At 42.6% G+C, this 20,858-nt stretch overlaps 1 protein-coding gene across 1 annotated transcript in view; it reads left to right on the top strand.

The window, feature by feature from the left end:
* Positions 1-10,503: 10,503 nt before the first annotated feature.
* TGFBI (transforming growth factor beta induced) overlaps positions 10,504-20,858 on the top strand; it is a 120,705-nt gene continuing 110,350 nt past the window's right edge. The window contains exons 1-2 of the mRNA XM_073651222.1: positions 10,504-10,733; positions 11,031-11,129. Coding sequence (XP_073507323.1) covers positions 10,615-10,733; positions 11,031-11,129 — 218 coding nt within the window. The 5' untranslated portion in view covers positions 10,504-10,614. The remainder of the gene's footprint in view (positions 10,734-11,030; positions 11,130-20,858) is intronic.

Here is a 20,858-nt window from a genome sequence, read left to right as displayed (position 1 = left end):
GTGTGATGTAGTATATAGATGATCTGTCAGCTCTCCTGTGTGGTGTAGTATATAGAGGATCTGTCAGCTCCCCTGTGTGGTGTAGTATATAGAGGATCTGTCAGCTCTCCTGTATGGTGTAGTATATTGAGGATCTGTCGGCTCTCCTCTGTGGTGTAGTATATAGAGGATGTTTCAGCTCTCCTGTGTGGTGTAGTATATAAAGGATCTGTCAGCTCTCCTGTGTGGTGTAGTATATAGAGGATGTGTCAGCTCTCCTGTGTGGTGTAGTATATAGAGGATTTGTCAGCTCTCCTCTGTGGTGTAGTATATAGAAGATTTGTCAGCTCTCCTGTGTGGTGTAGTATATAGAGGATCTGTCAGCTCTCCTGTGTGGTGTAGTATATAGAGGATCTGTCAGCTCTACTGTGTGGTCTAGTATATAGAGGATCTGTCTGCTCTCCTGTGTGGTGTAGTATATAGAGGATCTGTCAGCTCTCCTGTGTGGTGTAGTGTATAGAGGATCTGTCAGATCTCCTGTGTGGTGTAGTATACAGAGGATCTGTCAGCTCTCCTGTGTGGTGTAGTATATAGAGGATCTCTCAGCTCTCCTGTGTGGTGTAGTATATAGAGGATCTGTCAGCTCTCCTGTGTGATGTAGTATATAGATGATCTGTCAGCTCTCCTGTGTGGTGTAGTATATAGAGGATCTGTCAGCTCCCCTGTGTGGTGTAGTATATAGAGGATCTGTCAGCTCTCCTGTATGGTGTAGTATATTGAGGATCTGTCGGCTCTCCTCTGTGGTGTAGTATATAGAGGATGTGTCAGCTCTCCTGTGTGGTGTAGTATATAGAGGATCTGTCAGCTCTCCTGTGTGGTGTAGTATATAGAGGATGTGTCAGCTCTCCTGTGTGGTGTAGTATATAGAGGATCTGTCAGCTCTCCTGTGTGGTGTAGTATATAGAGGATGTGTCAGCTCTGCTGTGTGGTGTAGTATATAGAGGATGTGTCAGCTCTCCCGTGTCGTGTAGTATATAGAGGATCTGTCAGCTCTCCTGTGTGGTGCAGTATATAGAGGATCTATCAGCTCTCCTGTGTGGTGTAGTATATAGAGGATCTGTCAGCTCTCCTGTGTGGTGTAGTATATAGAGGATCTGTCGGCTCTCCTGTGTGGTGTAGTATATTGAGAATCTGTCAGATCTCCTGTGTGGTGTAGTATATAGAGGATCTGTCAGCTCTCCTGTGTGGTGTAGTATATAGAGAATCTGTCAGCTCTCCTGTGTGGTGTAGTATATAGAGGATCTGTCAGCTCTCCTGTGTGGTGTAGTATATTGAGGATCTGTCAGATCTCCTGCGTGGTGTAGTATATTGAGGATCTGTCAGATCTCCTGTGTGGTGTAGTATATAGAGGATGTGTCAGCTCTCTCCTGTGTGGTGTAGTATATAGAGGATCTGTCAGCTCTCCTGTGTGGTGTAGTATATAGAGGATCTGTCAGCTCTCCTGTGTGGTGTAGTGTATAGAGGATCTGTCAGATCTCCTGTGTGGTGTAGTATACAGAGGATCTGTCAGCTCTCCTGTGTGGTGTAGTATATAGAGGATCTGTCAGCTCTCCTGTGTGGTGTAGTATATAGAGGATGTGTCAGCTCTGCTGTGTGGTGTAGTATATAGAGGATGTGTCAGCTCTCCCGTGTCGTGTAGTATATAGAGGATCTGTCAGCTCTCCTGTGTGGTGCAGTATATAGAGGATCTATCAGCTCTCCTGTGTGGTGTAGTATATAGAGGATCTGTCAGCTCTCCTGTGTGGTGTAGTATATAGAGGATCTGTCGGCTCTCCTGTGTGGTGTAGTATATTGAGGATCTGTCAGATCTCCTGTGTGGTGTAGTATATAGAGGATCTGTCAGCTCTCCTGTGTGGTGTAGTATATAGAGGATCTGTCAGCTCTCCTGTGTGGTGTAGTATATAGAGGATCTGTCAGCTCTCCTGTGTGGTGTAGTATATTGAGGATCTGTCAGATCTCCTGCGTGGTGTAGTATATTGAGGATCTGTCAGATCTCCTGTGTGGTGTAGTATATAGAGGATGTGTCAGCTCTCTCCTGTGTGGTGTAGTATATAGAGGATCTGTCAGCTCTCCTGTGTGGTGTAGTATATAGAGGATCTGTCATCTCTCCTGTGTGGTGTAGTGTATAGAGGATCTGTCAGATCTCCTGTGTGGTGTAGTATACAGAGGATCTGTCAGCTCTCCTGTGTGGTGTAGTATATAGAGGATCTGTCAGCTCTCCTGTGTGGTGTAGTATATAGAGGATCTGTCAGCTCTCCTGTGTGATGTAGTATATAGATGATCTGTCAGCTCTCCTGTGTGGTGTAGTATATAGAGGATCTGTCAGCTCCCCTGTGTGGTGTAGTATATAGAGGATCTGTCAGCTCTCCTGTATGGTGTAGTATATTGAGGATCTGTCGGCTCTCCTCTGTGGTGTAGTATATAGAGGATGTTTCAGCTCTCCTGTGTGGTGTAGTATATAGAGGATCTGTCAGCTCTACTGTGTGGTGTAGTATATAGAGGATCTGTCTGCTCTCCTGTGTGGTGTAGTATATAGAGGATCTGTCAGCTCTCCTGTGTGGTGTAGTATATAGAGGATCTGTCAGCTCTCCTGTGTGATGTAGTATATAGATGATCTGTCAGCTCTCCTGTGTGGTGTAGTATATAGAGGATCTGTCAGCTCCCCTGTGTGGTGTAGTTTATAGAGGATCTGTCAGCTCTCCTGTATGGTGTAGTATATTGAGGATCTGTCGGCTCTCCTCTGTGGTGTAGTATATAGAGGATGTGTCAGCTCTCCTGTGTGGTGTAGTATATAGAGGATCTGTCAGCTCTCCTGTGTGGTGTAGTATATAGAGGATGTGTCAGCTCTCCTGTGTGGTGTAGTATATAGAGGATCTGTCAGCTCTCCTGTGTGTTGTAGTATATAGAGGATGTGTCAGCTCTGCTGTGTGGTGTAGTATATAGAGGATGTGTCAGCTCTCCCGTGTCGTGTAGTATATAGAGGATCTGTCAGCTCTCCTGTGTGGTGCAGTATATAGAGGATCTATCAGCTCTCCTGTGTGGTGTAGTATATAGGGGATCTGTCAGCTCTCCTGTGTGGTGTAGTATATAGAGGATCTGTCGGCTCTCCTGTGTGGTGTAGTATATAGAGGATGTGTCAGCTCTGCTGTGTGGTGTAGTATATAGAGGATGTGTCAGCTCTCCCGTGTCGTGTAGTATATAGAGGATCTGTCAGCTCTCCTGTGTGGTGCAGTATATAGAGGATCTATCAGCTCTCCTGTGTGGTGTAGTATATAGAGGATCTGTCAGCTCTCCTGTGTGGTGTAGTATATAGAGGATCTGTCGGCTCTCCTGTGTGGTGTAGTATATTGAGGATCTGTCAGATCTCCTGTGTGGTGTAGTATATAGAGGATCTGTCAGCTCTCCTGTGTGGTGTAGTATATAGAGGATCTGTCAGCTCTCCTGTGTGGTGTAGTATATAGAGGATCTGTCAGCTCTCCTGTGTGGTGTAGTATATTGAGGATCTGTCAGATCTCCTGCGTGGTGTAGTATATTGAGGATCTGTCAGATCTCCTGTGTGGTGTAGTATATAGAGGATGTGTCAGCTCTCTCCTGTGTGGTGTAGTATATAGAGGATCTGTCAGCTCTCCTGTGTGGTGTAGTATATAGAGGATCTGTCAGCTCTCCTGTGTGGTGTAGTGTATAGAGGATCTGTCAGATCTCCTGTGTGGTGTAGTATACAGAGGATCTGTCAGCTCTCCTGTGTGGTGTAGTATATAGAGGATCTGTCAGCTCTCCTGTGTGGTGTAGTATATAGAGGATCTGTCAGCTCTCCTGTGTGATGTAGTATATAGATGATCTGTCAGCTCTCCTGTGTGGTGTAGTATATAGAGGATCTGTCAGCTCCCCTGTGTGGTGTAGTATATAGAGGATCTGTCAGCTCTCCTGTATGGTGTAGTATATTGAGGATCTGTCGGCTCTCCTCTGTGGTGTAGTATATAGAGGATGTTTCAGCTCTCCTGTGTGGTGTAGTATATAGAGGATCTGTCAGCTCTCCTGTGTGGTGTAGTATATAGAGGATGTGTCAGCTCTCCTGTGTGGTGTAGTATATAGAGGATTTGTCAGCTCTCCTCTGTGGTGTAGTATATAGAAGATTTGTCAGCTCTCCTGTGTGGTGTAGTATATAGAGGATCTGTCAGCTCTCCTGTGTGGTGTAGTATATAGAGGATCTGTCAGCTCTACTGTGTGGTGTAGTATATAGAGGATCTGTCTGCTCTCCTGTGTGGTGTAGTATATAGAGGATCTGTCAGCTCTCCTGTGTGGTGTAGTGTATAGAGGATCTGTCAGATCTCCTGTGTGGTGTAGTATACAGAGGATCTGTCAGCTCTCCTGTGTGGTGTAGTATATAGAGGATCTGTCAGCTCTCCTGTGTGGTGTAGTATATAGAGGATCTGTCAGCTCTCCTGTGTGATGTAGTATATAGATGATCTGTCAGCTCTCCTGTGTGGTGTAGTATATAGAGGATCTGTCAGCTCCCCTGTGTGGTGTAGTTTATAGAGGATCTGTCAGCTCTCCTGTATGGTGTAGTATATTGAGGATCTGTCGGCTCTCCTCTGTGGTGTAGTATATAGAGGATGTGTCAGCTCTCCTGTGTGGTGTAGTATATAGAGGATCTGTCAGCTCTCCTGTGTGGTGTAGTATATAGAGGATGTGTCAGCTCTCCTGTGTGGTGTAGTATATAGAGGATCTGTCAGCTCTCCTGTGTGTTGTAGTATATAGAGGATGTGTCAGCTCTGCTGTGTGGTGTAGTATATAGAGGATGTGTCAGCTCTCCCGTGTCGTGTAGTATATAGAGGATCTGTCAGCTCTCCTGTGTGGTGCAGTATATAGAGGATCTATCAGCTCTCCTGTGTGGTGTAGTATATAGAGGATCTGTCAGCTCTCCTGTGTGGTGTAGTATATAGAGGATCTGTCGGCTCTCCTGTGTGGTGTAGTATATTGAGGATCTGTCAGATCTCCTGTGTGGTGTAGTATATAGAGGATCTGTCAGCTCTCCTGTGTGGTGTAGTATATAGAGGATCTGTCAGCTCTCCTGTGTGGTGTAGTATATAGAGGATCTGTCAGCTCTCCTGTGTGGTGTAGTATATTGAGGATCTGTCAGATCTCCTGCGTGGTGTAGTATATTGAGGATCTGTCAGATCTCCTGTGTGGTGTAGTATATAGAGGATGTGTCAGCTCTCTCCTGTGTGGTGTAGTATATAGAGGATCTGTCAGCTCTCCTGTGTGGTGTAGTATATAGAGGATGTGTCAGCTCTCCTGTGTGGTGTAGTATATAGAGGATTTGTCAGCTCTCCTCTGTGGTGTAGTATATAGAAGATTTGTCAGCTCTCCTGTGTGGTGTAGTATATAGAGGATCTGTCAGCTCTCCTGTGTGGTGTAGTATATAGAGGATCTGTCAGCTCTACTGTGTGGTGTAGTATATAGAGGATCTGTCTGCTCTCCTGTGTGGTGTAGTATATAGAGGATCTGTCAGCTCTCCTGTGTGGTGTAGTGTATAGAGGATCTGTCAGATCTCCTGTGTGGTGTAGTATACAGAGGATCTGTCAGCTCTCCTGTGTGGTGTAGTATATAGAGGATCTGTCAGCTCTCCTGTGTGGTGTAGTATATAGAGGATCTGTCAGCTCTCCTGTGTGATGTAGTATATAGATGATCTGTCAGCTCTCCTGTGTGGTGTAGTATATAGAGGATCTGTCAGCTCCCCTGTGTGGTGTAGTTTATAGAGGATCTGTCAGCTCTCCTGTATGGTGTAGTATATTGAGGATCTGTCGGCTCTCCTCTGTGGTGTAGTATATAGAGGATGTGTCAGCTCTCCTGTGTGGTGTAGTATATAGAGGATCTGTCAGCTCTCCTGTGTGGTGTAGTATATAGAGGATGTGTCAGCTCTCCTGTGTGGTGTAGTATATAGAGGATCTGTCAGCTCTCCTGTGTGTTGTAGTATATAGAGGATGTGTCAGCTCTGCTGTGTGGTGTAGTATATAGAGGATGTGTCAGCTCTCCCGTGTCGTGTAGTATATAGAGGATCTGTCAGCTCTCCTGTGTGGTGCAGTATATAGAGGATCTATCAGCTCTCCTGTGTGGTGTAGTATATAGAGGATCTGTCAGCTCTCCTGTGTGGTGTAGTATATAGAGGATCTGTCGGCTCTCCTGTGTGGTGTAGTATATAGAGGATGTGTCAGCTCTGCTGTGTGGTGTAGTATATAGAGGATGTGTCAGCTCTCCCGTGTTGTGTAGTATATAGAGGATCTGTCAGCTCTCCTGTGTGGTGCAGTATATAGAGGATCTATCAGCTCTCCTGTGTGGTGTAGTATATAGAGGATCTGTCAGCTCTCCTGTGTGGTGTAGTATATAGAGGATCTGTCGGCTCTCCTGTGTGGTGTAGTATATTGAGGATCTGTCAGATCTCCTGTGTGGTGTAGTATATAGAGGATCTGTCAGCTCTCCTGTGTGGTGTAGTATATAGAGGATCTGTCAGCTCTCCTGTGTGGTGTAGTATATAGAGGATCTGTCAGCTCTCCTGTGTGGTGTAGTATATTGAGGATCTGTCAGATCTCCTGCGTGGTGTAGTATATTGAGGATCTGTCAGATCTCCTGTGTGGTGTAGTATATAGAGGATGTGTCAGCTCTCTCCTGTGTGGTGTAGTATATAGAGGATCTGTCAGCTCTCCTGTGTGGTGTAGTATATAGAGGATCTGTCAGCTCTCCTGTGTGGTGTAGTGTATAGAGGATCTGTCAGATCTCCTGTGTGGTGTAGTATACAGAGGATCTGTCAGCTCTCCTGTGTGGTGTAGTATATAGAGGATCTGTCAGCTCTCCTGTGTGGTGTAGTATATAGAGGATCTGTCAGCTCTCCTGTGTGATGTAGTATATAGATGATCTGTCAGCTCTCCTGTGTGGTGTAGTATATAGAGGATCTGTCAGCTCCCCTGTGTGGTGTAGTATATAGAGGATCTGTCAGCTCTCCTGTATGGTGTAGTATATTGAGGATCTGTCGGCTCTCCTCTGTGGTGTAGTATATAGAGGATGTTTCAGCTCTCCTGTGTGGTGTAGTATATAGAGGATCTGTCAGCTCTCCTGTGTGGTGTAGTATATAGAGGATGTGTCAGCTCTCCTGTGTGGTGTAGTATATAGAGGATTTGTCAGCTCTCCTCTGTGGTGTAGTATATAGAAGATTTGTCAGCTCTCCTGTGTGGTGTAGTATATAGAGGATCTGTCAGCTCTCCTGTGTGGTGTAGTATATAGAGGATCTGTCAGCTCTACTGTGTGGTGTAGTATATAGAGGATCTGTCTGCTCTCCTGTGTGGTGTAGTATATAGAGGATCTGTCAGCTCTCCTGTGTGGTGTAGTGTATAGAGGATCTGTCAGATCTCCTGTGTGGTGTAGTATACAGAGGATCTGTCAGCTCTCCTGTGTGGTGTAGTATATAGAGGATCTGTCAGCTCTCCTGTGTGGTGTAGTATATAGAGGATCTGTCAGCTCTCCTGTGTGATGTAGTATATAGATGATCTGTCAGCTCTCCTCTGTGGTGTAGTATATTGAGGATCTGTCAGCTCCCCTGTGTGGTGTAGTTTATAGAGGATCTGTCAGCTCTCCTGTATGGTGTAGTATATTGAGGATCTGTCGGCTCTCCTCTGTGGTGTAGTATATAGAGGATGTGTCAGCTCTCCTGTGTGGTGTAGTATATAGAGGATCTGTCAGCTCTCCTGTGTGGTGTAGTATATAGAGGATGTGTCAGCTCTCCTGTGTGGTGTAGTATATAGAGGATGTGTCAGCTCTCCCGTGTCGTGTAGTATATAGAGGATCTGTCAGCTCTCCTGTGTGGTGCAGTATATAGAGGATCTATCAGCTCTCCTGTGTGGTGTAGTATATAGAGGATCTGTCAGCTCTCCTGTGTGGTGTAGTATATAGAGGATCTGTCAGATCTCCTGTGTGGTGTAGTATACAGAGGATCTGTCAGCTCTCCTGTGTGGTGTAGTATATAGAGGATCTGTCAGCTCTCCTGTGTGGTGTAGTATATAGAGGATCTGTCAGCTCTCCTGTGTGATGTAGTATATAGATGATCTGTCAGCTCTCCTCTGTGGTGTAGTATATTGAGGATCTGTCAGCTCCCCTGTGTGGTGTAGTTTATAGAGGATCTGTCAGCTCTCCTGTATGGTGTAGTATATTGAGGATCTGTCGGCTCTCCTCTGTGGTGTAGTATATAGAGGATGTGTCAGCTCTCCTGTGTGGTGTAGTATATAGAGGATCTGTCAGCTCTCCTGTGTGGTGTAGTATATAGAGGATGTGTCAGCTCTCCTGTGTGGTGTAGTATATAGAGGATGTGTCAGCTCTCCCGTGTCGTGTAGTATATAGAGGATCTGTCAGCTCTCCTGTGTGGTGCAGTATATAGAGGATCTATCAGCTCTCCTGTGTGGTGTAGTATATAGAGGATCTGTCAGCTCTCCTGTGTGGTGTAGTGTATAGAGGATCTGTCAGATCTCCTGTGTGGTGTAGTATACAGAGGATCTGTCAGCTCTCCTGTGTGGTGTAGTACATAGAGGATCTGTCAGCTCTCCTGTGTGGTGTAGTATATAGAGGATCTGTCAGCTCTCCTGTGTGATGTAGTATATAGATGATCTGTCAGCTCTCCTCTGTGGTGTAGTATATTGAGGATCTGTCAGCTCCCCTGTGTGGTGTAGTTTATAGAGGATCTGTCAGCTCTCCTGTATGGTGTAGTATATTGAGGATCTGTCGGCTCTCCTCTGTGGTGTAGTATATAGAGGATGTGTCAGCTCTCCTGTGTGGTGTAGTATATAGAGGATCTGTCAGCTCTCCTGTGTGTTGTAGTATATAGAGGATGTGTCAGCTCTGCTGTGTGGTGTAGTATATAGAGGATGTGTCAGCTCTCCCGTGTCGTGTAGTATATAGAGGATCTGTCAGCTCTCCTGTGTGGTGCAGTATATAGAGGATCTATCAGCTCTCCTGTGTGGTGTAGTATATAGAGGATCTGTCAGCTCTCCTGTGTGGTGTAGTATATAGAGGATCTGTCGGCTCTCCTGTGTGGTGTAGTATATTGAGGATCTGTCAGATCTCCTGTGTGGTGTAGTATATAGAGGATCTGTCAGCTCTCCTGTGTGGTGTAGTATATAGAGGATCTGTCAGCTCTCCTGTGTGGTGTAGTATATAGAGGATCTGTCAGCTCTCCTGTGTGGTGTAGTATATTGAGGATCTGTCAGATCTCCTGCGTGGTGTAGTATATTGAGGATCTGTCAGATCTCCTGTGTGGTGTAGTATATAGAGGATGTGTCAGCTCTCTCCTGTGTGGTGTAGTATATAGAGGATCTGTCAGCTCTCCTGTGTGGTGTAGTATATAGAGGATCTGTCAGCTCTCTCCTGTGTGGTGTAGTATATAGAGGATCTGTCAGCTCTCCTGTGTGGTGTAGTATATAGAGGATCTATCAGCTCTCCTGTGTGGTGTAGTATATAGAGGATCTGTCAGCTCTCTCCTGTGTGGTGTAGTATATAGAGGATCTGTCAGCTCTCCTGTGTGGTGTAGTATATAGAGGATCTGTCAGCTCTCCTGTGTGGTGTAGTATATAGAGGTTCTGTCAGCTCTCTCCTGTGTGGTGTAGTATATAGAGGATCTGTCAGCTCTCCTGTGTGGTGTAGTATATAGAGGATCTGTCAGCTCTCTCCTGTGTGGTGTAGTATATAGAGGATCTGTCAGCTCTCTCCTGTGTGGTGTAGTATATAGAGGATGTGTGGTGTAGTATATAGAGGATCTGTCAGCTCTCCTGTGTGGTGTAGTATATAGAGGATGTGTCAGCTCCCCTGTGTGGTGTAGTATATAGAGGATCTGTCAGCTCTCCTGTGTGGTGTAGTATATAGAGGATCTGTCAGCTCTCCTGTGTGGTGTAGTATATAGGGGATCTGTCAGCTCTCTCCTGTGTGGTGTAGTGTATAGAGGATCTGTCAGCTCTCTCCTGTGTGGTGTAGTATATTGAGGATCTGCCATCATATGTAAGCAGTCTTTCCCAAAAGCAGTTTGACCCATGATGCATACCTCATTTACTTTTATGTAATCTTTGATCATTTTGTTGCAACAATAAACAATAAAGCAAAGTAAAAACTTGAGAGAATAAATGCTTACAAGAAACAAGGGTCGCTATAAAAAGCCTGAAGAATATGGGAGAAGATTTGAAACATTTACATCCTAAACAAAACATTTGGAAATATAATCTGAAACACTGATATGAAGTATAAATATGAAGTGCGAATATGGTTGAAATAATGGTCACATTCTGCATAAAAGGGGGTTACAGCAGGCGACACAAGGCCAGTCCTAATAATTGTACCTCTGAATTTGTGCAGCTCTTTCAGACACACGGCCAAGGGGTTACATATTCCCCAAAGAGTCAGCCTGGAAAGTCCGGCTCGGATTGCAGTAGCTTGCTTTCTCCACCCATTCCAGCTCTCGGTGTATTTAACACAGCACACTTTATGTTTCCTGGCTGTTAGTTCAGAGCAGTGGGAGTTCGCAACCTGCACTAACTCCTCAGAATGAATCGCATTGTGCTGCTTGCCTTGGCTCTCACACTGATGGCCACATTAGTCATTTCAGCAAGGTATCCATATCAGAAAGTTCTACAGCACAGCAGGATCAGGGGCAGACAGCATGGGTAAGATCTGTTCAGTAAATGGTATTATCCTAATAATTGGGAGGAGAATGTGCGATGAATGATTTTCTTTTGTCATGCAAACAATGCAATTATCTGTATTGTTAAGGACTTTTCTTTATCTTGTTGGTAGTTTCCTTATCTTATGAGTTTTCCAGCTTTACCTTGCACTCTTATAGAATAGTTTACCACTTAACTATAGAGCATGAGATGATGTGAAGTTGCCATGGTTTTTTCCTGTTAGTGTTCCTGTGTTATACTATAGTATTACTTATTCTATATCCTTTGTTCATATTGTAGGCCCAATGTGTGTGCAGTACAGAAGTTGATGGGCTCCAGCAAGCAATATTACACCAACTGCAAGCAGTGGTACCAAAGAAAGATATGTGGCAAGTCAACGTAAGTTATCTGATGTACTGTGTAATGGCCCTCATCACCCCGGGAGCCCACAATAATGCCCACGATAATGCAGAGCTCCTGTGGAGCCACTGCGCATTGTGGGGGTTATGGCTACTGTTTGCTGAGGGCTTGGTGCTAGGGAATTTTTATAGTAGCTGTGGAAGTACAACCATGCTAAAAGTGTCACTGAGAGTCCAACATTTAACACTGTCCTGGTGAAGAAAAAAAGCTGAGTGGAAATATGAATTAGTATTTTTCCAAGCCAGCACATCTCTATGGTGCAGTATATAATTATTATCATTATTATTTATTATTATAATGCCATTTATTCCATGGCGCTTTTCATGTGAAAGGGATATACATAACAAAAGCATTTACATAATCTTAACAAAACGAGTCAGCGACTGGTACAGGAGGAGCGAGGACCCTGCCCGCGAGGGCTCAGTCTACAAGGGATGGGTGAGGATGCAGTAGGTGGGGGTAGAGGAGGTCATGCAGTAATGTGGTGGAGCCGTGGTTACTGCAGGTTGTACGCTTGTCGGAAGAGGTGGGTCTTCAGGTATATTGCCACATTATAGACATTGAAGATGTTATATGCACTGCATGTACAACTCATGCAATTTTCCTAAGGTGGTCCACAAGGAAGACCTCTTTAAGATGCTCATAAGGATTGCACATGTTTCGCTGGGGAATGGCTTGTGGCAGCTGAGATGGGAATATTTGTTTCTGTGCTGTGGCCTCAAGTTGTCAGGACTATAAAAGCAGCTAAGAGTGGATGAGCTAAGCTGTCTCCGTAACTCCCATCCACTTCTAAGGGAATTAGAGTTTTGCTTAGGGTCATCTTTATACTCCTACGAAACAGAATATAGTTACAATCATGGATATTTATCAATACTGTAACATACAATAATAGCACAAATTATGCCAGATTTATTAAAATGGCTTACACGGAATGATATATTTAATGCAGGTTGCTTGACATGTTGAACAGTTTTCCCTTTCTTACATCACCAGAGAGGAAAGAAACATAAAAGAAATCGGCATATATCCAAATATATACGTATTTACATAGGTTGCAAAAAGTCATAAGTCCATCAAGTCTGACCTTTCTCCACCAGTTATACATTCTCTATGGCTAGATTATTTATAACCTAGAATGCCATTTGTTATGAGGAAATCCCAGCCCTTTCTTTAAAAGCTGTTATAGTGTTGGCCATTACTACCTCTTGTGGTAGGGAATTCCACAGACTGACTGCTCTGACTGTAAAGAACCCTTTCCTGTTTAGCTGCCAAAATTGCTTTTCCTCCACATTTAATGCCCCCTGGTCCTTTGTAAGGTCCTTGTGTATGTGTATATGAATAAATATATATATATATATATATATATACTTTATGTGTGTAAACATGGGGGGTAAGAAAAATACATAAAGGTGCATGAAATGTGTGTAACCTAATTATGATTGTATTGTACCAGGAGAAATGTAATTCTTATTAACTGACACAATTTCAAACTCATCTTATAGACAAGAGAGGTGCTGTTTCAGGAAGACTGTAGTCACATGTTTCTAGTCTCTTCCTTCATTGATTTTATTAGGAGTATGGGCTTACATTGCTTTTAGGGGTTCAAAGTATGTTGATATTATGCAATATTAGTAGTAAGCATCATGTATTATGACGTTTTTCCATTTTTTAAATTTTGCTTGAGAACTGACAGATATGTTACTGTAGATAAACAGACAGAAACTGTTTTAGTAAGAAATGGTTAGACTAACTGCTATTCCTTTAAATTTTGAGAGGAAACTTGAGAAAGTCCATTAAATTTCAAAGGCAGAATACAACAACTCCATGTATTTACCACCCAGTGTTGAAAATGGTCCTAAGTGACTCGGGGTCAGATTGCTTTATTCATGTCTTACCCTGCTGCTTTCATAAACAGAAGGCCATATTCATTCATGGGGACTGACTTTTGATTGCGAAAGCTGACTTCTTGGCAAGTTTGTAAATTTAGCTTACTTATGAAACTAACATGATACGGGGTCTTTCAATAGCAAATACTGAATATATTTGTATGCTGTGTTTCAAGCTTTGCTCCCTGTGTCTATCATTGTCTGTTTAAACCTTGACATTATGTTGACACGGATGAAGACAATAACAATCACATGGATCACCTGGATCAGTGGTGATGACTCAGTATTGGACCTGGAGAGGGTGAGTAAAGGATAGTTTGCTTGTTTTTCAAACAAACTGTAGCCAAGGGCTAGGGGGTTTCTAAAACCAGAAAACCCCTTTAAAGAGAATCTGTCAGTAGGGTCAATCATCACAAGCCATCTACATGGGCATGTAGGTCATAGGAAGCTGAATAAAATACCTTGATAGCTGTGATCTGATGTTTTATTCCACAGAAAGCCACCTTTTTTCTTATATGTAAATGACTTCTTCCAGGCTATGGGGAGGATGTTGCCTGGAAGATAACTCTGCCTCCAGATATTATTATACATGAAGGGAGCATTACCAGTTTGAGACAAGTTACTAACACAGAACAGGAGATATGAACTTTGTCTTCTTGCAAACATATTTTCTGCTTCTCTCTGAGTTTTCCCATATTGAAACAATATTGTAACTCTGTGTGCCTATGAGATGGAAGCTGAAGCTGAGCAGAACCTATCAGTTATAATCACACACAGCTCTGCTGTAAGATCAGGAGAGCAGAGAGCGGCCATTACACATCACACTGGTAATCATTACATGTCTCACATTGTTAACGCCCCCTTAATGTAAAATAACCTCTGGAGGCAGATTCTTATGAAGATCAATGTCCTACCCATAGCCTGGAACAGCTCATTTACATATAATAAAAGCATGGATTTCTCTGAAATAAGACATCGGATTACAGATCATTTTATTCAGCTTCCTATGATCTACATGCCGATGGCTTACGAGGGATGATTCTACTGACAAATTCCCTTTAATCCCTGTTTGTGACCAACTTGGCAATGCAGCACTTTATGGGTGAGTCTATTGACTTTATACACCACTGTGCCCTTTTTTTTTTTTTTGGACACATGACTATTCTTGGCTAGTATTGGGGTTCTAGTAATCCCTGTATATATACCCTGACTATCCCCTATATATGGAATATGTCCTTCTTGATTCTCTTACCTATCTAGACACCCCATGTGCAACACTATATCTTATTACATACAAGTGCCAATTTTGTCACACATTTGTGTCTTTTATTATCTATTTCTCACCATCATGATAATAACTATTTCTGTATTTTAATTGATTAAATAAATGTCATTATGTTTTATATGCACCATTGTTGTATTGACTGCTTTTTTGGGTCATAACTCCCTGGTGGTTCGTGTTGTTTCTTATATATAGTTTGGGAGGACCCTTCTGGTTACTATGGTCTTTACCTATTCAAATAGTTCCACCTTATTCTTTATCATATTCCTCATCCTGGTATATATCTGTCCTTTAATGCATAGAAAAAAATAAACCATTATACTCACCTCCCATCCGCCGTCCTCTTCTGAAGCCGACTGCTGACTTCATCGTGCAAGCGATGGGAGCGCATAACATCACTGCCAGGTGCCACCAGTTACGTGCACGCCGATGTCATCTGCTGGCCTCTGATTGGTTGGCAGCGTGTATTGCCGTGCACAGACCCTACGGGTCTCTGCTAAGCAATAAACTTCAGCTGGATGTGCATTCGGGAACATACATCCAGTTGAAAATTGTGCTGGCCTCGGTGGGCACCCACCCGACCAGGCCCGTTTGCGACCTTTACGACAATGGTCGTTATGCCCCTGAATGGTAGTGCATTGTTATGTCCCAATGCACTTCAATTCTCAATATCGAAGGAAAACTGTGAAGATATAAAGTATGGATTAATTCATATTTTCCGCAGATACATTCACGTATATTCAGTTTGTGAGAATAAGTGTTACTGATAGATTCTATTTAAAAGGTTGACTGACCTTAGGCTAAAAGTCTGCTGTCACACTGTGACTGTAGACTTGTGAATCCTCACATCCTGTGCATTGTGCGCTGTGAGGATTATTCGGTTTTGCGTCTGGAGCGGGCAATCAAGTGACCGCAAGTATGTGATTTTCATACTTCCAGTCTCATTCCGACTAGAAGTATCCGGCCTCACTCAATACACTTGTAATGAGCGAAACTGCGCACGTCTAGTCAGCACATGACTGTACATTTGCAAATCACATTCTCCAATGCTCAGCGCCAGAGACTTCTCACAGCGCACAGTGACTGCAGACTTATAGGCTAAGGCTGGACAACCCCTTTAAGTCTTCTATTTCAGTGATATTGAGGATTTCCACAGCAAATGTAAAATTGCTCATATATTAATAAAACAGGATCAAAGCAATATAATAAGTGTTTGGTAATTTTGTTTTATTTACCTTTTATCTGCTGAGTTGCAGCAGACATTTTTGTTAAGTTGCATTAGGAAGTGTAGATATATTGGTTGTAAAATTTTAATTAGACTTTAAAAATTGTTGGGTAGGTTATTGCATTAGATAACACTAGTAAATTATATAAATTCTAGTTCCACTGAATGATTATCATTTAACAGTATGGCCTAGAAAATAAAATACAAAACATGTTAGTGTTCGACACTGCTTCTCAGCATAGTTGCTGCCTTCTTGTAATGTAGCATTTTTCCACTCATTGCTTTATGGACAAATTCCAAAAAATAATCTACATCAGTTCAGATGTAGAGAAAACCTCAAGCTATTTCTCAAAGGGGATTTTTATTCATATTTTTTTTTGGCTCACATAGGACACATAAAATTGCCCCCTAGTTGATCTTTTTACCAAGCTAAGTAAGTAGCAATTATTTTTTCTACCCATTCAAACTAAAAAAAGCCGATTACTTTTATTTATCCTGTAGGAACATCTTGAGTTTTATAAAATATAGATAATATATATTTCCAAATAATTAGTAAAGCAAAGAAATTTCCAGAAATCAACAATATTTTCTGCCTTCTTTTCTTGTATAATTATGTTTACACAAGGATTAAGAAGCTGGAAATTAATGGGAGGTGGAATACACTCCATAGTCTAAACCAGGGGTTGGGAACCTCAGACCCCTGGGCCCTTGATGACCTATTATCCGGCTCTCGGACAGATTCCTGGGGACCACAGTGCTTGTGCCGTCAGCTGTATTTTGCCCCATTAATTTCTTCTTGCTTTGTGAGCACACGCACGCAGTGTTCACTACTGATCCCTGGGAAACATTCAATGAAAGATTACGTGTTGACACCAGTGCCAGCGTCAGGACATACTTTGTGGACGTAGTTAGTGCGCAATTTGTACAGCCCCCAAAGGATGGTATAAATATCCAAATGGCCCTTGGCAGAAAAAAGATTCCCCACCCCTGGTCTAAACAATGGCAGGTGTATTGTCCTTATGCATTAAAGAAGGACTCCCATCAAAGTTTTTATCCTCTTACTATATTGCAGTCATTATATTATACAGCACTGTGTACTTACAATTGCTTATTTTGCCTCTCTACCCAGATAATTCTTCTCTTTTCTCTGTTCTATGTAGAAACAGGAAGTCTCTATTCCCTGCATTCATCTTCCCATTCTTCAACTCCTGACCCAGCCGTTCCCTCCTCACCCCTGACAGGGATTTTTGCAGTGACTTATGACTCATACAAGGAAAATTGACCTCCTATTTCTACATAGAGCTTAGAAGGATTCAGCTAGTCAGTTTTTAATCTCATGATGTCATAGGACTAATGGAAAACATAATGATTAGCTGGGCAGAAGGGCGAAATGAGCAATTGTAAGTACGCAGTGCTATATAATATGATGGTTGCAATATATTAAGAGGATACATATTTTGATGGCAGGAGGAGTGCTTCTTTAATATCCAGAGGGCTCTGATACAGTAAGAGCCAATTTCCTCTAGGCAGTAACAGAGAAAGCCATAACATTGTCATATGCAAGTCTTTGACATTATGATTGCAATATTCCCATATACATTGCCAGCCACAGACCCTGACTCATATTTTCCACCCTAATTCTTTTTTTTGAACTGCTTCTTGGGAATCACAACCACGAATTGTTAGGATATTTGAGGTTTGTAACTCCCCAGCTTTACTCTCAAATTTTAGTAATCTGTGAAATCGACATTCAACACTGAAATTGCAACACTAAGTAGGAAGCATCATGGAATTATGGAAATCACAAGATGGATAGACATGGTAATGATACGCAAATGAAAAAATGGAAACAAAGTTTTCAAAACAACTCGATTCATTCATTATTGAGTATTAGAGTCAATACACATACTTTCACAACTTAACATGCTAGCAATGAGATTAAAAATTGAAGTCTGAGGAATGTTCTGTCACACTAGACGCACTTAAGCATGCAAATCATCAAGATCGGCTGCTTGCAGCCCCCTTTGCAACGGTTGACCAATGACGTTCCAGATGTGCACAATGGGAAATAAGTCCAGAGATGCTGCAGGCAACCGTGGTATGTTTAGGTTAATCACAGTAGCACAAGCAACATGCGGTATGAAATTGTGTTGAAAAACAGCTCATTATACACTTTGGCCACACCAATGGTTTCACACCGAGCTGTTGTATATCAGGAACAAAGACTGTCCAGCTACTGCAAATTCCGCTGCCCTATGCTGTAATTCCAAGAGTATGGAGTAGGGTATCCCGTATGCTCTCCAGATCAATCTCCAACTATCATTGTGTTCAAGGTGAAAGCGGGAATCTGAAGTGGATAGAACACTATTCCAGTCTTGATGCTGTCTTACTCCGCACGATGATAGCCTTTGTGAGCATTGTCATGAGGTCAATGTATCACCTTCGTGACGGAATGTCACACTGGTCCTACTTCCAGAATTATGGTGTGAGATGGCATAATGTACAGTAGATGGATCCCTTTAGACTTCATTCCAGATACACTGACAGCTCGGTGTTAAATTGATTTGGAGATGGAATTATTGGTATGGACATTTCTCTAAAGTTTCCCCGAAGACGTTTTTAAGCACTACAACACCAAGCTGCATATTAGTCGTGCTAATGTCAGCTGCCTGCAAGGCCTAAGCTTGCTATCATGACCTGCAGCATCTCCGGACATACCTCCAAAGAGCTGTTTCTCAATATGACAGAAGGTCGCATATTGCTTATGCTACTATGAGCAGTCTATGTGGCCTGAATGTGCAATCATGGCCTGCAGCATTTCTGGACTTGTTTCCCATAGCGCATACCTGGGACATCATTTGTCAGCTTTTGCAAAAGGAGCTGCCATTTTGATTATTTGTGTGTCCAAATGCATTCCTCATACAACCATTAATAACTTCATTGATGGCATGCCTGAACTTGCAACTGCATGTATTTCTGCGTGTAGTGCTAATTACTCAATACTTAATAAATCGAGATGTTTTGAAAATGTTATTTCCATTTTTTTCATTATTTCCATATCATTACCATGTCTATCTATCTTCTGATTTCTATGATTCCACAAATTTTCCTTCTTGGTGTTGCAATGTTGAGGAGTGCATGAAAATGCTTTCCTTCAAATTGGTGATTGTTTCGCTTTCTCTGTCTAAATCAGAGGTTTGTGACAAAAATCACATTTTCCATGGAACAAGCAGTGTGATTCATTGCTAAGGGTTGCTAGAATCATAATGCCTACGCAATAACACTAAACAATGCAAATATAAACCTGTCATGTTTCACCAAATATAATACCAGCATGTAGTTTCCAAGTAGCACAACTAGTGTACAGACTTACTGTAAAATATGTATGCTGTATGGGTCATTGACTGTACATTACAGCAAAAGTACAGTATCAAGTCCCACAAAAAGAAGTCAGAAGTAGTTGCAATAAGCAACGTGTTAAATGTGCACCCCATGTAGGTATGATGGCATATTCCATGGCACAGTCATCATGTAGGTCTATTCTTTTTCCTTAGAAGGTCGTCTTGCAATACATTTGCTACTTCATCCCTACGTGCCCTTACTGTGTGCAAATTATTCTAAAGAAACAAGATTCTGAAATACTGCGCTTACTTATTGGATTTGCAGTTACAATATTTACCAGGAAATTGTCATAGAAAGGAAGAGGGTCCCAGCTACATGCTTATCTACTCTATCTTTGATTCACCCTGGCATTGGCCTGAGCTAGCTTGAGAATGGAAAAAGAAAACAAAAATAGTTCTAGCTTGCCTGTATGCCTATGAATGGAACCCAAATAGTGAGACACAATAATGTCATTCTTTTGTTTCCTATTTGATCATGCTACCGCACATTTAATGTTTCTGTGGATTTGACCAAATCAATTACAGTTGATGTCATTACTCATACTCATCTATATATTATACCTATCTTTTGCTTGAGCGCTAAGATCTAACATTTTTTCCCCTGTAGTTTAAAATACTCAGTAAAAACATTAAACTATTAACCTCTAAGCTAACGTAAAATCATTCCCAGAGCCCCCCAATCAAATATTCACTAGTTTTAACAATGCAATTTTCCAAGAAGCTAAGTAGAAGCATCTTTATGTTTATTATCATCATAATAGTCTAAGTTGGAAATCTTGAACTTGTCTCTTGGGGTCCATTGTCTTGAAATGTGGAAAAGATCTCCATCATTAGTTACACATGTTTGCATCTAACCTTCTACATAATCTTCTGGAAAATACAAGAACTTAAAACCAGACTACATCATGTCCTGATAGCAATCACTTAAGTGATTTATTGCACAAGACATCTCATTTATTATTCTAGTATTACACCTCAGGGACTTGGTAAGTTGTCCATATTGTTCCACTTAAGAAATGGACACAGAGATGAATGAGAATTTGTCTGTGTTTTGAAATGCGTAATAGGACAATTTATTTCAATACAGAGTACAGTTAACCTTTGTATACCTGTGAACACCATTTCACAATTTACATATAGGTGCTGGTGTACTTTGTGGAGATCCAGCTAATAATGAGACAAATGTTCCCTAGTGGAGGGCCTGAAACTCATGAATAATGAGATTGGGGAAACTTGGCTCACTGCACGATGCAAGCACTGCAAATAATGATCTGTAAATTTCACAAAACTGCCATCATATGTACATGTAAATAACACAGGACTGAAATCAGCATACCTGTCACTACTCCATGCTGCCTTCCAAAAGGGAAACTGTCACCATGAAAAAGCCCCTGAACAACTACCATACATGCATATGTGGCACCCCAGGGGTCTGGTTTCCACAGTAACGGCAATGTTATGTCTGAGAGCAGGTGGGAGGTCTCTTGGTCAGGGATCCTGTGCATGCCACACCTCCTGCCCAGTCCTGGGAGGGGAAGAACTTCCCCTATATAAACCTAGGGCTGAGGCAGGGTTAGTGAGTAGAGAAGAAGTAGAGACAGAGAAGAGAAGCAGCATAGGAAGAAACAACAGGAGCTCTGTGGGAGCAGTACTACAAGGAGTCAGGGGCTGGCAGCTGCAGAGCTCGCCCTGACTGAGAAGCTATCACCAGACCCGGAGTCCGAGGCTGTGGGGACTAACTCCTATCCAGCAGCAGAAGCCGACCGGCAGGGGATTTCAGGTCCTCTGGCCAAGAAACCCGAAGGCACGGTCACACGCGTGGGACCAGCACCGCCGTCGTGGAGCGGAAGCTACTAGAAGGCCCCGAGTCACCGGCCATACGGGTGAGCACCACACGGTACACTCAGGGACGTG

Source organism: Phyllobates terribilis, unplaced genomic scaffold (genome assembly GCF_046119375.1).
Source record: "Phyllobates terribilis strain yellow unplaced genomic scaffold, ASM4611937v1 Scaffold_11__3_contigs__length_659146591, whole genome shotgun sequence".
NCBI lineage: Eukaryota > Metazoa > Chordata > Amphibia > Anura > Dendrobatidae > Phyllobates > Phyllobates terribilis.
This window is presented reverse-complemented; position numbering and strand designations above follow the sequence as displayed.